The 16,458-nt window shown below is 37.8% G+C and overlaps 1 protein-coding gene across 7 annotated transcripts in view; it reads right to left on the bottom strand.

The window, feature by feature from the left end:
* Positions 1-16,458, bottom strand: part of Rabgap1 (RAB GTPase activating protein 1) — a 118,012-nt gene that overhangs the window by 88,062 nt on the left and 13,492 nt on the right. For 4 of the 7 annotated variants that reach the window (XM_039105274.2, NM_001107841.1, XM_039105273.2 and 1 more), the window contains exons 2-4: positions 5,755-5,953; positions 2,905-3,127; positions 1,914-2,118 (exon numbers count right to left, since the gene is read on the bottom strand). In XM_039105274.2, the coding sequence (XP_038961202.1) occupies positions 1,914-2,118; positions 2,905-3,127; positions 5,755-5,904 (578 nt within the window). In that variant the 5' untranslated portion in view covers positions 5,905-5,953. Of the gene's footprint in view, positions 1-1,913; positions 2,119-2,462; positions 2,656-2,904; positions 3,128-5,754; positions 5,954-16,458 lie in introns of those variants that run through there. The other 3 variants (XM_039105276.2, XM_039105277.2, XM_039105278.2) reach the window with 2 other exon arrangements.

The raw sequence follows: 16,458 nt of genomic DNA, 5'->3' as shown, positions 1-16,458 counted from the left end.
CTGTCCAGAAAGATGATTATATAAGTCACTTTTAGTATAGTAGCCATGTTGATGTGATATATGTCACATGTGAATGTTGAGGTTACTCATCACATAATTCCATGATACAAAATCTAAACAGTTATATGCTTGAGAGAGACATGCAGAAAGGTATTAATATCAGCATATCTGATTCTTTTTGTTTGTTTTTAGTTTTTTTTTTTGAGACAGGGTTTCTCTATGCAGTACTGGCTATCCTGGAACTCACGCTGTAGACCAGGCTGGCCTCTGGTGACATGTGACAGCTACAATATTATAGACACTGTTCAGAGCACTGAATGTTTCTAAGAGTACTGAAAAACATAGAAATCGCTGACCAGAGGATAAACTGGGTCAATTATTTCTACATGCGACAAAAGCAGTAATAATAGGGAGGCTTTTGATCCACTAAGTGTATTAGGAATCTATCCTAAAGAAATAAAAGATCCAGCGAACTACCCACTTATAAAGCACTGAAATGCCTATACAATAACTGATACTAATATTAGTACTTTCCTCACTATAAAACTAAATGGAGTAATTTCACTGCGAGCAAAAATGTTGACTGAATCATAGATCTATGTATACATATATTCACAAACACATACACAGACATACACATATACACTATATCATTTTAGTATATACTGTGTTCCCAGATTCATGTACAAAGCAGCTGCTGTTACTTTAGGAGGCAGTAAACCCTTTGAACAATAGGTCAAAGCTAGAGGAAATAGGTCACTGGGGCATGCCCATCTTTTCTCAGCCACTTTTTGGTTTCTCTGCACTTAATGGCTCCCATAAGGTAAGTTTACCTCAACCAAGGCCTTTTGCTGTGATATATTGCTTCATCACACCTAACGACTTGGAACAGCTGATCTTAGACTGAAACCTTTGAAACTACTTGTCAAAATGAATACTTCCTCTTTTTAATCATTCAGTGAGCATAGTTATACACAAGTTATACACAAAGAGTTTTTTTGTGTATGTGAGACAGCTTCAATGTTGTTGCTCTTGAGACATTTATAACCGTGTGTGTGTGCTCACACAAGCCTAAGTACAAGCAAGTGAGAGATTGTAAGACACATTTACCCACAGAGATTCACTGACTTACTGGCCTGGAACTTGCTAAGTAGGCTAGGCTGTCTGGCCAGTGAACCCTAGCAATACACCTGTCCCTTCCTCTCCAGCACTGGGATTATAAGAGTCACAATGCTTTGAATTTATATATCCCTGTGATAACACAGCGATTCCCCCAGCCTGTATAAAGAGTATGGATGAGGGGCTGGAGAGATGGCTCAATGGTTAAGAGTAGTGACTGCTCTTCCAGAGGTTCTGAGTTCAGTTCTCAGCAACCACATCGTGGCTCGTAACCATCTGGAATGGGATCTGATGCCCTCTTCTGGTGTGTCTGACAACAGCTACAGTGTACTCACATACATAAAAATAAATAAATCTTTTTAAAAAAAAAAAGTATTGATGAGCCAAGATTTTGACTCTGTTTATCAAGAAGAAAGTAAAATTAAGAGGGTTTTTTTTTATTTTTGTTATTTTTCTGAAACACATTTTCTATAATTATTCAGCAATTTTGTTTTTAACTGGTTGGTAGCAATCATCTGACTTGGTTATCTTTGATTAGTTTGAATTAGTATAAGCAATACCCATTTCTAGGACTTCTCTGGTCTCTGATTTCATTTCTCATTTTAAAAAAGAAGGGGACATCTTTCATGGTTACTATGGTTCAACTATCCCTAAGTCATTTACGTCTAATACTCCACTGAGGATTGGGATGTGAGCATTTTTTTCATGAGGGTTGCAACTCAAGAAGAGTCGTATGGCACACAGGATTTCCCAGTGCTTCCTTGTGCCAGAGCACTCAACAGGGCCAGTCTTACCTCACAGTTCCTTCAGATACATTCGGCACTGAGAGGGTTACATCCAGAGAAATCTGACACTGACTTCTCAAGATAGACATCATCCTCAAGGCTTCCACTTCACTCCGGGGAGCATTTACTGAGGCACAGCCTAAGTAAGTTAGTTTATTGAAAACTACACTATCCTCATCAGCCACTGGTGTGAAAGGACTTGACACTTCAGAATCTGAAAGAAACAGAAAAAATAATAGTGTTGATAAGAACAGCAAGCATGTCAGTGTGAGCAATCTACACTAGAACTCTAATACCACGATTTTTACAAAGTGAAGTTAATTACAAACCAAAATGCGACCTAAGAGTCAGATATGACTCCTGATTCCATCTCCTTACTGATTTTGATTTTATAATTTATCTTTAAACCAAATATACGTGTAGTATCCAAGTATTCTGAAAGTGCTGATGTCTTCTGGTTGCAGCTACAATGTTTCCAACACACTGCTAGCTTCTGCATTACCTCCTTTAATGCCAGTTCCAAGTTAATGAGCTCTTCTTGCAGATGAGCTTGCATACCTGCTCTGTATCCTTCCATTTTCAACTTGCTTTCTGAGAGATTATGCCTGGAGCAAACATCTATTGCTAACACCGTCATCAAAATTCTTCTTTCCTGGAAAATTTGGTTGTTTCTGATTTTCTGAAACAAGGTTTTATACTAATGGCTGGATTTGAACTCATCATAAATTTCCTGGAAGACTCTGTAAGCCACCTGAAAAAAGGATAGACTTCCTTCTCAGTATCCTATAACTACTGTTTTTAATTCTTTGTTGTAATAGAAATACAGTTAGAGGAAAAATCAGAACGTCATATTCATCTGACAACATCTCAAATCTAGAATATGGAGCTGTACAGCACTTACAATGGTTTTCATTCTGTTCTTGAATCTAGTACTGAACAGAAGACACACAAGTATTAAAAACAATAATCTTAAGTTACACAAGCAATGTAGTATCCTAACCTCCTTGTCCAGATTTCACTGGCAGGCTCATCTCTGGTTTCTGAAGCCCTACCAGGGGCACAGGATTAATGGTGGATGAAGCTGAGAGCTGATTAGAAAGAGGCCCATCTCCTTCCCCATCCAGGTGTGACCTTTCCATCCCTGGCTGGTCGTCCATGGGAGGATCCATCAGCACATCTGCTAGCTCTTTCTGAAGCTGCTGTTCACTCCCATTCCCTACAATCTAAGCACAAATACATGCAATCAGCAAAATGAGAGGCCAGGACTAGTTTGAGTTCATGTTTTAAAGCAAAGTATCACCATTTCTTTAATTATAAGGATATCTTCTGAATTTTTTTAAATGGATGATCTGCAACAAAGACCACAGATGCTGTTTTACATAAAAAATACAACGAACCTAAAAGTACTGTTCATAAATAGGTAACATACCAACATTAATATTGTCTTTTTAATAGCTTTTCTTAAAGAAATGTTCTCCCTTCTAAAAGTTAAAAGAAACGTCAGCTACAGTAAAGTTTCACATAAATTTTATGACTACTCCTATAAATAAGTCTCCTTTATTTCTGGGAAGACTTACTTGATATGAACTGGCCTTCAAAGTGCTGAGACATATGAGTAAAGCGGTCAATGGAGGGCTGAGGAATAAAAGCACTGTATTCCAATAATGACTTACTTTATTTATTTATTTATTTTTCTGTTTCTTTTGGGTTTTACTAAGTTATATTGTGGGCTATAATAGTTTATCATTTAGTTGGTCATAAAAGGAAGTGAGCAAATCCAAGTAAGACTGTTCAACGTTTAAAAAAAAAAAAAAACAAGGGGCTGGGGATTTAGCTCAGTGGTAGAGCGCTTACCTAGGAAGCGCAAGGCCCTGGGTTCGGTCCCCAGCTCCGAAAAAAAGAACCAAAAAAAAAAAAAAAAAACAAAAAAAAAACAAAAAACAAGTAACAAAACCAAGTATTGCTACTGGTTACTCACGAAATACAAAAAATAATGATGATGATGATGATAATAATAAATTTAGAAAAAGTTAAAAGACCATGCTGCATTAGAGGATATTTTGAAGGCAACATCACCAGATATTTATGCTTATCATACTTTTTAGCTCTGGAATCTTCAGCTCTTTATCTCCTTAGGGCCTGTTTGGCCTGAATGCCTGTCTAGTGCTCAGAGAGGCCAAAATAGGTTGGCAAAGTCTCTGAATTAAAGTTACAGACAAGCTGTGAGCCACCATACACCCGTATGGTGGGAATCTAACCTGGGTCCTCAGCAAGAATAGCCAGAGCTCTTAACTGCTAATCCATCTTTCCAGCCCTCCTTATTATCTGTAGTATTTGATGTCATTGTTATACACACATCTGTTCTGAAGCATGATGTTGTATAATTTGTTGGTCATAGCACAAAAGACTACTTTGAAACAGTTCATTTGGTTTGGTTTTTGTCTCTGTAGCTCTGGCTGGTCTAGAAACACTGCAAGTTAAATTCAATGGTCATTGACTAGAAGTTTCTGTTGTCTGCTTGTTGTTTACCATTGTTGTTTTTGGTTGGAAACTTAGACACTGTAGACAAGATGTTATACTGACTCAGGATCCTGATGAGCCCACTTCAGGACTTCTTATTTATATCTGTTGACAATGAAGACACAGAGCTGTTTTATGGCTCTCCAGTGCCTAAGGCAGAACTGTGAGTCACTGCTCTGGAACTAGGAGTGGGAAGACGACCATCCCGAACACCATTTTCTTTCTATTTTATTAATTTTTTCCATACAGTATGTTTTGGTACCATTCCTTCATTCCACCCTGGCCATCTTCTTGATTATGCAAGTCTGTAGAGCAGACATAGTTTTTTGTCTGTCAGGTAAGAGAGGAAGAACAAGATGGGGATGCTTTTTTTTTTTTAAGACTTTATTTATGTCCCATTACAGATGGTTGTGAGCCACCATGTGGCTGCTGGGAATTGAACTCAGGACCTCTGGAAGAGCAGTCAGTGCTCTTAACCGCTGAGCCATCTCTCCAGCCCTGGGGATGCTTAAAGTAAGAGATTCTTACCAGAGTTTCATGATGAAGACTTTTCATGTAAGACTTTAACATTCGTTTTTCTTTTTGTTTTAATAACTGTCATAGTGTTTCTGGGGAGTAGGCTATGCTGTCATGATGGAAGTTGCTCTTAGCAAGTTAAGCTTTTTAAAATGTAAATTAGATCATATTCCTATTCAAAACTTCCAAAACTGGTAAAATTTAGAACAAAGTTCAAGTTTGCTACTAAGCTCCAACGGAAGCAAGCATGCAAGAGGCTTGCCAGTCTTCAGGTCAGGATACTCTGTTGGAGCCTCCACCCTTTTGGTGTCTGTATCTGCTGCTGCCTTTGGAAATCTTTCCTGTCTTCTACAGTTTTCTTCATGTCATTCAGACTCACCAGAAACGGCACCCTCCGCCTTCCTGTTCCTGTTCTCCCCCGCCATCTATCTTTTTAAAAACAATAAAAACCAAAACAAAACAAAAAACAGGGTTTCTCTGTGTAACAGGCTTGGCTGCCCTGGAGCTCACTTTGTAGATCAGACTGTCCTCAAACAAGAGATCTGCCTGCTTCTGCCTCCTGAGTACTGGGAAAAGGGAACAATCCTGAAGTTTAAAAAGTTTATACCATAAAGAGTTTTGATGGGGCTTTTAAAAAATGTAATATGCTAATCAAAATAAAAATCCTTAAAATAAAAAGTAACTCATTAAGTATACACAAAATTCAACACCATTGTAAAGTGTATCAATCCTGTGTTCTCCCCAACATACTCTTTTATTAGCTCCAAGTTATACACAAGGTTTAGCAAGTCACACTTAGGCTGTCAAACTTTACCTTGAGTCCCGTCTTCTCATCATCACTCCCATTATTTGTAGATGGTGTCTCATCTCCTTGCCTGGAAACCAAGACAAAATCTTCACTATTAAGAGTGGACACTGAGTCTGAAGAGACACTGATTTTTCCAACAGAGGCCTTGTCATCCATAACTCAAGAATGAGGCTCAACTCATGAATGGTTAAAATTTTTTAAATGCCTGAAAAACACAAACCATAAAGATTCATATAAAATGTCTGCCGCATATTTAGTTATGCTCTTAAAAAAAAAGCTTTTCATTCATTCTGATAAGGACATTCTGTGCTATGTAGGTCAAGGTATTTCAGATTCCATATAATCAAAACACTCCTTTCACAATAACCCCACCTACTTATAGGGCTGCCTTTGGCACATATTGCAACTCAGGTCTTGGCTTCCAGAAGAAAAGACAAACTCAACAGTACTCTGGCCTTTAATTTGTAATGCTTTATACATAAATGAAGTTAAAACACTTGGTTATTGTATAAGTGTAATAATTACGTTTCCTAACATTATCAATACTGAAATTTAAAGTACTAGGATGGTATAGCAAACTATATTTCACATTAATACAAAGAGATAAATTCAAGACAGAGAAAGCAGACAAACTACAACTGGGAAATATTCTCTATTAAAAATTGAATCTTCCTATATCTTAATTTCTTAGACTTAAATCAATATAAATATGATAAAAAGAAACAGCTACAGCTCTGTGCTCACCACATCAATGAAGCTAAGTGTTTAACCTTCCCAACTGAAGTGTTGGCTTACACTTTGGAATTTTTTAAAGATTATCATTTTATTTGTGTGTGTACACATGTGTGCATACCAGGAGAGGGCTTCAAATCCCCTGGAACTGAAGTTGATGATGGCTGTAAATTACCATATAGACACTGAGAACTGAATACAGATCCTCTCCAGGAGCAGTAAATGCTCTTAACTACTATAAGCCATTGCTCCAACCTGGGCTTTGAATTTTTAATTGAATATATACTGACTAAGCACACATTATATTTTCTCTTCTAAAGCTTAACCAAAATGCCTATCATTTAGAATTGCACCATTCCTAAGTTTAAGCAGAAAAACAAAAAACACCAATAATATTGAACATAAGGAAATAGCAACCCCAAGGAAAATCATTTAACCAGCTAATGACACAGACAAGGATAAACTCTATTCTGGACATCCTGTTGTCTTTTAGTAATTCTTCTCCTGCTTAAAGATTAAAGACTGAGAACCAAACAATGTCCATGCCTTTAATCCAAGCACTCAGAAGGCAGAGGCAAGTGGATTTCTGTGACTTTTGGGTCAGCCTGGTCTGCAAAGTGAGTTCTAAGACAGCCAAGGCTACACACAGAAACCTTATTTTGAAAAACAAAAACAAAACAAAAACAAACAAACAAACAAAAAAAAGAAAGAAAGGAGAAAACAAAGACGGACTAGACACTCTGGAGTTGGAATCAGGCAGATCTTTGTGTTTTCCAGGACTGCCTGGTCTATGTAGTGGAGTTCTAGGCCAGCCAGAGCTGCACTGGTAGACTCTGTTTCAAGAAATAAATAGAATATAATTTACAAGACCAAATATAAATTTATAGTTAGGAAGGGTAGAGTGATGCCCAGTCATAATCCTAACAGGATGACAAAGCAGGGGGATGGTTGTATGTTTGAGGCCAGACTTGGGTATGTAGTAAGTCCCTGTTACAAAAATGATCAAATGAGGTGGCTAAGAGCATAGTATAATGATTAAGAGCACTTTCAGTTCCTGCAGAGGACTCAGGCTCTCTTTTTAGCATGCATATGGTAGTTCATAATCTACAACTCCTGTTCCAGGGGACCCTGTGTTTTCTGGCCTTTGTGGGTACCAGGCACATATATGGTGTACATACATAATATAGGCAGACAAAACACTCAAAAATATGAATCAAATTTTTTAAAAATTAAAAAAAAAAAAAAACCTCAAAGAATACATAGTACAAGACTGAAAATTACCCAGTACTCAGGAGGCAGAGGCAAGCAGATCTATAAGTTTGAGGCCAGTCTGGTCTACAGTTCAAGTTTCAGGGTAGCCAAGACTACAGAAATTGACAAGTATTTTTAAATAGTCTTCTGAAAATCCAAAAGAAAGATGTTTTCATTCATCCACTGAATGGATGCAAGTTAAACATCTTTAAGGTAATCTTAGGAAAATAAATCAAAACTTTAGCAGAGAGACAAATTTATACAGCCAAATAGATGTAGATTTAGGGTACCAAATTAAGAGACATGTTGGATAAGCATTAACCTAGAGCTTTGCTGAGACTACAGACCAGTACCTTCAGGATTTGACTTAGTAACTCCACCCTACAGTGGTTTCCTGGCTTCTGAACATGATCAGCCCCAATTAGCCTGTTCCCTCTACTTTCAGGAGTTTCTCAGGTGACTTGTCCATTTTTACTTGAGTCAAAGGCATTGCTTCCCTTACTGATGTCCCCATTGCAGTCAAAATTTTTGTTTTAACAATATGCTGCTTTTTAATGTTATGGTGAATGTACCTTAATTTAATCTTCACACTGCTATTTTACAGATAACAAAACAATCATGGGTGAGGTGGTGTAGTTTGGTCAAAGTACTGTAACTGACAAAAACTATACTGTTATCTATAGGTCCTAAAGAGCTCTATTAAGACAAACATGCCTGTTCAATGTCTAATGCCTCAATGCTGAGAAGTTTCTTTTAGAGCTTGTATTTTAAGTTAGTTTTCATGCTGAATTAATCTACGGTCTATTTTAAATTGAAGCTAATAGTGCAACAATAGCAGAGGCCTAGGAAAACTGTCTAAAACTATCATTCAGCAGGAATGTGGTTTATTGAAACACTACACAGGAAAAGAGACTCCTTCTCTCCAGTCTCCATTGATAGGAGGTAAGAACCTTCCCAGCATCCACCACAAAGAGGCACCACAGAAAGTGATATATACTTCTGGTGTGTGTGTGTGTATATATGTATGTATGTATGTATGTATGTATGTATGTATGTATGTATGTATATGTGTGTGTGTGTGTATGTGTAGGTATAATGTTACAGCTTTATCTTAAGATACTATAGACTAATTTTTTCTCCAAAATTCTGTTTTCATCAGTTATAAGACACCTCTCCATTATTTAATATATTTTATTCTTTTGCTTTTAAATACCATGTAAACTGAAACCCAAGCTTCTTTTCCTATTTCATTAATGGCTGTTACCTTTAGCTACTAGAATAATGTAGATGTTTAAATGTTTATTAAACAAGTAGGATAAACACCAGATAAAGAGAAAAGACATGGGTACCCAGTGAGAAGGTAACACTATTTACATTTTATTTGGGGAGATGTAGGAGGAATGTAGACAGGTCTTGTTATATAATCCAGGCTTGCTTCAAACCTATGACCACCTGAATGCTGTTCTTATCTGTGACAGTAAAGCTTGCAATTTGAAGCTAGGAAAAATCCAAATTAGAATACTAGACCTAGGGTTGAGGTTATAGCTTACTGGAACATCACTTGCACAGCATATGAGAGATGCAGTTTGATCCCCCTGCACCAAAACAATAAAAAAAAAAAACTTACCACACATCAATTATACTATGTACACTGGTTATACTACTCCTTAATTATTCAGTCTAATTATACACCTTCTGTAAGAGAAATGATATATCTATGTCACAGAGCTACTGTAAATTGAGTAAGGGCTTTATGTGAAGATATACATATATATATGTATATACATACAAAATATTATATGCACTCAAATATTAAAGCTTTTTAAAATTCATTAGCTAATTTAAACAATCTAATTTAGACAACATATTACTGAAAGAAAACATACAGACTTCTTAATTGCACATTTATTGAGAGTTGGTCTATTGCTATGTACTGTAATGTTAAATACTGGCCCTGGCTGCCTCAGGGACAAGAGAATTCTCACTTATATCAAGTAATGCTATGACCTTTCTCTTTAACTATTGGTTGAATAAAGATGCTGACAGCCTATAGCTGGGCAGAGGAGAGGTAAGTGGGGTTTCAGCTCCTGGGCTTGGGGTCTGAAGAGGACCTGAGGAGACAGGAGGAGAGACAGAAGGTGGAGAAAGGAAAAGCCACCATGGGGTAAGTGAGTCATGAAAACATGGCCTGGAGGTCTGGGTGTTAATCCTAGATGGAACATGGCAAGAATGATCCTTTCTACATGCTTGGTCCAGGGAGTGGCACTATTTGGAGGTGTGGCCTTGTTGCAATAGGTTGTCACTGTAGGCAATTGAGTCCTATGTTGCTCAGGCTGGCCACTAATTCACTTTGTGGCACAGAATAACTATGACACCACCACACCCCTGCACCCTTCTGGGAATACAAATGGTGCAACACCTGGTTTATAAAGTGTTATGGACCAAATCCCAAACTGCATGCATGCCATACATGGACGTTATGAACAGAAATAAAGCCCCAGGCCTCCCATCTCTATATAATATACACGACATGAGCACCGTGTCATGGTGTTTGGTAGACACTAAGCCTAGTTACCTGAGTTCCTGAGTTCTATTCCCAAAACTAATGGAAGAAAATAACCAACTTCAGGAGTCATCCCTCTGACTTCTACATGCATCGTGGCTCCCTCCACACACAAATCAAATGAATCTAACTCTCACTGAATGAAGATGGACATTCATTCTCAATCTCTTATAGATTCCATTAGTGTATTTTGAAGGAAAGTAGTACTTACAATAAGAACTATTAATATTTTCTGGATACAAATTAAAAATTTGTATTGTTTCTAGTTTCTAAAAGTAATCTTACCTAATAAGAGTGAATTTACTTGTGGACACCCATGGTGGTACAGGCCTTTAATGTCAGCACTTGGGAGGCAGAGGCAAGTGGATTTCTGTAAGTCTGAGGCTAGCTTGGTCTACATAATGAGTTCCAAAACAGCTATGTATGGCTATATAGTAAGACCTTGTCATAAAAACCAACCAAACCCTGACTTCCGAGCTAGGTACAATGGCTCATACACAATAGTCCCAGTTATTCAAGAGGCTTAGGTAGAGGACTACCTGAGTACAGGGTTTGAGCTAACATGGATAACATCCCACCTCCCGAAACAAGAAACCACAAAATTTAAAAAGCAACACCTCCAAACATTTTCTTTTTCACTCTTATTAAATTTTCCCTTTTAGAAAACTATACACAGATGCCAGGAATTGTGGCTCATCTCATTATACACTGATACTACTTATACCTATCTTTTCTCTGAGTTCCACATAAGCATTTGTGTTATTGTTTCTATCTTTCTATTCACTATCAACTGTCTGATACCCTCATCTATCCTTCTTCTAAAAGTCTCACTCTCTAGAGCACTTGTTCTCAACCTCAACCTTCCTAATGTTGTGACCCTTTAATACAGTTCATGTTGTGCTTACCCCAACCATAAAATTATCTTCATTACAACTTTGTAATTCTAATTTTGCTAGTTATAAATCATAATGGAAATATGTAAATGTAGTTTTCAGATGGTCTTAGGTGACCCCTGTGAAAGGACTGTTTAACCCCCAAAAGGGGTCTCGACCCACAGGATGAGAACCTCTGTTCTAGACTCTCTAGTTGTTAATTTCTGAGTTACAGAATTTCTAAATATTACATATGATCCTATAGCTAATCCTTCTCCACTTTCCTCAAAATCCCTGTTAATTCCTGAGTGGAAATAGAATGAGGGATGGTGAAGTGGTTCAGGGGATAAAGGTACTTACTGCCTTACCTGAGTACTTGCATTGATCTCAGGAACTTACACGGTGGAGAGAACAGACCCTAAAAACTAGTCATCTGACCACCTCCATGCATGCATAAAATAAGTAGATAGATAGATAGATAGATAGATAGATAGATAGATAGATAGATAGAGCGAGCATGTACATGGTACACAGACATGCATGCAGCTTCTCCTTTGGCATGTTTAATTGTGATGTTTAACAGACACTCTTACAGTTTAAGAAGACACTTTAACAAATTCTCTAATGAAAACAAAATAAAAATAAAATGGGCATGGAGAGATAGCTCAACTGTTACAAACACTAGCTGCTTTTCCAGGGTACCCTAGTTTCAATTCCCAACACCCACCTGATGACTCACAGCCATCTATAACTCCAGTTTTGGAGGACCTAATGCCCTCCTCCTGCTTCAATGGTATATATGTAGTACACAGGCATACATGGCAGGCAAAACACCCACACGCATACAAATTTAAAAAATTTAAGTAGAAAAAATAAACAAAACCCAATAACTTTGAATCACTTAGTCTTCAAAGTCTTGAGCCCAGCTATCATTTTCATCTTACCATACAATCAAATCTTTCATATAGTTTACTAACTTTTAGGCTCTTAAGTCTTTGTACATGGTGGTTCCTAAGTAAGGAATGTGCCTCTATTTCCCCAGTGAGCTTTTTCCCCCCCAATAAAATTTAATGACCTAGTTAAGAAGTCAGTCCTTCATTTTCCTTCTGAAATGTTCATTATTTCCTGCTAGTGCTTCTAAGTTCTTTTGTTTGCTTTTACGTCTTAACGCAAGAATTATGGTATATACTCTATTTACTAGGTAGTCATTTTAGAAGTAAATATTAACTATAAACCCACTGGAAATACATGGTCACAATGCAGTATACCTGAACTATTTGTGGGCAAGAGACTATGTTTTATTTATATTATCTTCATATGCTTGCTTACTAGAAAAGCTCAGTAAAGTTGATTGATTGATAGATAGATTGCAGACTGGTAAAACCATTCTGGAAATCAGTCTGGAGGTTCCTCAGAAAATTGGACATTGAACTGCCTGAGGATCCAGCTATACCTCTCTTGGGCATATACCCAAAAGATGCCTCAACATATAAAAGAGACACGTGCTCCACTATGTTCATCGCAGCCTTATTTATAATAGCCAGAAACTGGAAAGAACCCAGATGCCCTTCAACAGAGGAATGGATACAGAAAATGTGGTACATCTACACAATGGAATATTACTCAGCTATCAAAAACGAGTTTATGAAATTCGTAGACAAATGGTTGGAACTGGAAAATATCATCCTGAGTGAGCTAACCCAATCACAGAAAGACATACATGGTATGCACTCAATGATAAGTAGCTATTAGCCCAAATGCTTGAATTACCCTAGATCCCTAGAACAAAGGAAACTCAAGACGGATGATCAAAATGTGAATGCTTCACTCCTTCTTTAAATGAGGAAAAAGAATACCCTTGGCAGGGAAGGGAGAGGCAAAGATTAAAACAGAGACTGAAGGAACACCCATTCAGAGCCTGCCCCACATGTGGCCCATACATATACAGCCACCCAATTAGACAAGATGGATGAAGCAAAGAAGTGCAGACCGACAGGAGCCGGATGTAGATCGCTCCTGAGAGACACAGCCAGAATACAGCAAATACAGAGGCGAATGCCAGCAGCAAACCACTGAACTGAGAATAGGTCCCCCATTGAAGGAATCAGAGAAAGAACTGGAAGAGCTTGAAGGGGCTCGAGACCCCATATGTACAACAATGTCAAGCAACCAGAGCTTCCAGGGACTAAGCCACTACCTAAAGACTATACATGGACTGACCCTGGACTCTGACCCCATAGGTAGCAATGAATATCCTAGTAAGAGCACCAGTGGAAGGGGAAGCCCTGGGTCCTGCTAAGACTGAACCCCCAGTGAACTAGTCTATGGGGGGGAGGGCGGCAATGGGGGGAGGGTTGGGAGGGGAACACCCATAAGGAAGAGGAGGGGGGAGGGGGATGTTTGCCCGGAAACCGGGAAAGGGAATAACACTCGAAATGTATATAAGAAATACTCAAGTTAATAAAAAAAAAAAAAAAAGAAAAGCTCAGTAAAGTTGATTGGTTGATACACCACCTTCCAAATCCATGTATTCCTCACTTATGCATTCAACTAAGGATCAAAAATATATAAAACAAAATCACACCCATACTCAACATGTACTTGCCCTCATAGCACCTAAAAATGCAGCATTAACAAAAGTATTTACATTGTATCAAGTATTCTAAGAGATCAGTTAAAGTATGTGGGAAAAGCAAGGCTGTCCAGATAATATGCAATTACCAATTTCACAAGGGTCTTTGACTCTTATACACTGTAAGATACTGGGGAACAACTACTGCATGAGTGTAATTGTTAGGTATAGTAATAGGAAGACAAATAATCAATACACTACACTATATGCAAGTACTTGGAAATATTGCTACAGAAGACTAATAAAAAACCCAAATCCAACAACAGCACATTCTTTTGAGACAAAAAATCTCATGGCATAGCCAGTCCCATCTGGCCTTAAAATCCTAGGTCCTTATCTCAGCCTCCAGGGTGCTAGGATTACCCCAGCTACTACCCTAGATCAGCTCTGACTCTATCAAAACCTCAAATGTCATGGCCAAGAAGACAGTTAAACAACACTGAGCCTCAAAATATACCCTGGGATTCCTATGGACCATGCACACTCATCACCTCCTTCTTACTTCCCACCATTTTTCATTGCTCAGTAAGTAAACTGTGTTGTCCAATAAGCAAAAGAGTCTAGCTTTATGGATCTTAAGGAGGATACTTAAAGCACCTTGTAAATCTAAAAAGAAAGTAATATGTATTAATTACTAAGTGCCAATTTTAGGCCCATCGTGGAACTAAAAAGCACTCAAACACATTATTGTCAGTGCCACACTAACCTTGTTAGATGGACATTAACTTTGTAAGACAGACCAAAGCTAAGATAGGTTGGGCAATTTGCTTTAGTTCACAGAGAAATTATGAAACTTGGTGCTAAGCCAGGCACCTAGGTGTTCTGCTCTTTTCTGAGCTGCATCTCACTCCTTGGTGATCCTATTTCCATTCTTTATGTATTCCAGCCTGTCCTCTGTGCTGCTCTCAGTTATATTCTTCTAAAATTCAGTTCTGGTTAAGATTACTTTCGGTTCAGGAACTAAAACACAAAGTAACAAAACAATACTCAAAGATGCTATAAGGCCAATTCCCACAGTGTTTTTATCTTTTAAAGTAAAATAAGTAATGGTAGATGGGTCAGCAGCAAATGTCATTAATTGCCATGACAATCAAGAGGACCCAAATTCAGATCCTTTTGGCTCATTTTAAAGAAAAGAAGCCAGGCAATGTGGCATGTGCCCATATCCCCAACACCAGGGTGTGGGTCAATGAGAACACTGAAGCTCACTGACCAGGTAACTAACTGATGGGCTTCAGGGTCAGCAAGAGAACCTACCTTAAAACGTGAATGCAAGAAAGCAATGAGGACAAACCCCGGTGTTCACCTCCAGCTTCCACAGGCACATGCAAAACGCAGACCCAAAAACCCCAGTAAGGGTCTATTCTACAGTGGGCTCAGTGGCAGAGCACAGGCTTGGCACATGTGAGGCTCTGGGTTTGGTCCCCAACACTAAAACTGAATAAGCAGAGTAACAAGGAAATACACACATTTGTCTTTGCTCTCTGCATTGTCAGTTTTAAACTTGTTTTTCTTGCATCAGTTTTCCCATGCATTTCTCACAGCCTACCCACTGAAAAGGGCACCCCACCCCCATCTTTAAAAATATAGACTATTTTCCACCACTATGGCTAAACAATAGGTATGACTTTGTTTAAAATCTGACTCTTAACTTAGGGCTGTTGCTTTGAAGTTAAGTGAAATAACAGGATCATGTGAAAGTAAGCCTCATTAACTGCAGCTTAAATTTAAAAACAAAAAGACATCTCGGGTATACTTGAAATTAAAATTAGAAAAGAAAATTAAAAAATTCTAAAAGTTCATGAGAAAAAAAATTTTTTTTCTAAATGTTCCACAAGTTGCAATCCTTTCTACCATCACAGTCAAATATAAATGTGCCACAACTTCACCGTCTGAGACATGTTTAAGTGTCAGGTTCTGTGGCACTAAGCCCATCCACACCGCCACCATCTAGGATTTCTCTCATCTCTAGTCTCTTGCAGCCATCATTCTTTCTTCTGTCCATGACTGTTGTACCTCTTAGGCAATGGATTACAGAATATCTATCTTTTTTTTAAGGTGAATTCTTTCATTACAATAATGTCATCAAAGTCAATGTTGTAGAAGACATGCATCACTTTTATTTTTAAGAAAAAGGATTTGTTTAAAGACTTAATCACAAGACTCAAATATAAATTTATTTATCTATATCACCAAGGCTAACATTCTGAAAATTCACAAATCGAGAGGCTAGAGAGAAGGCTCATCAGCTAAGAGTATTTATTGTTCTTACAGAGGATGTGGTTTGGGATCCCAGTGCCATATCCTCTCACATCCCCTGGACACCTTCTTCTGTCCTCTATAGGGACCAGACGGGCAATTAAACAATGCCCTTACAAAATGAATATAAAAAAAATAATGCCTACAGAAAGTCAATATTTTCATTTTCTAATGAGTAATCAAGCCTTCTTGTTTATCTAAAAGTAATAATGTAATAGATTAAAAAAAATCAGTAAGACTTAAATTTTGATTTTTTTCCTTAAAACCTTACACAATATTGTGATTTTAGCTATGTAAAATAAGGGGACAGAATCCTATTATTTTATGAATTATCTAAGAAAGGAGAAAACACCAGGTACTTTACAATATTAAGTAGGTCCATTTTAATCAATGGAGAAAGT

The sequence above is a fragment of the Rattus norvegicus genome, chromosome 3 (assembly GCF_036323735.1).
Source record: "Rattus norvegicus strain BN/NHsdMcwi chromosome 3, GRCr8, whole genome shotgun sequence".
NCBI classification, from domain to species: Eukaryota; Metazoa; Chordata; class Mammalia; order Rodentia; family Muridae; genus Rattus; species Rattus norvegicus.
This window is presented reverse-complemented; position numbering and strand designations above follow the sequence as displayed.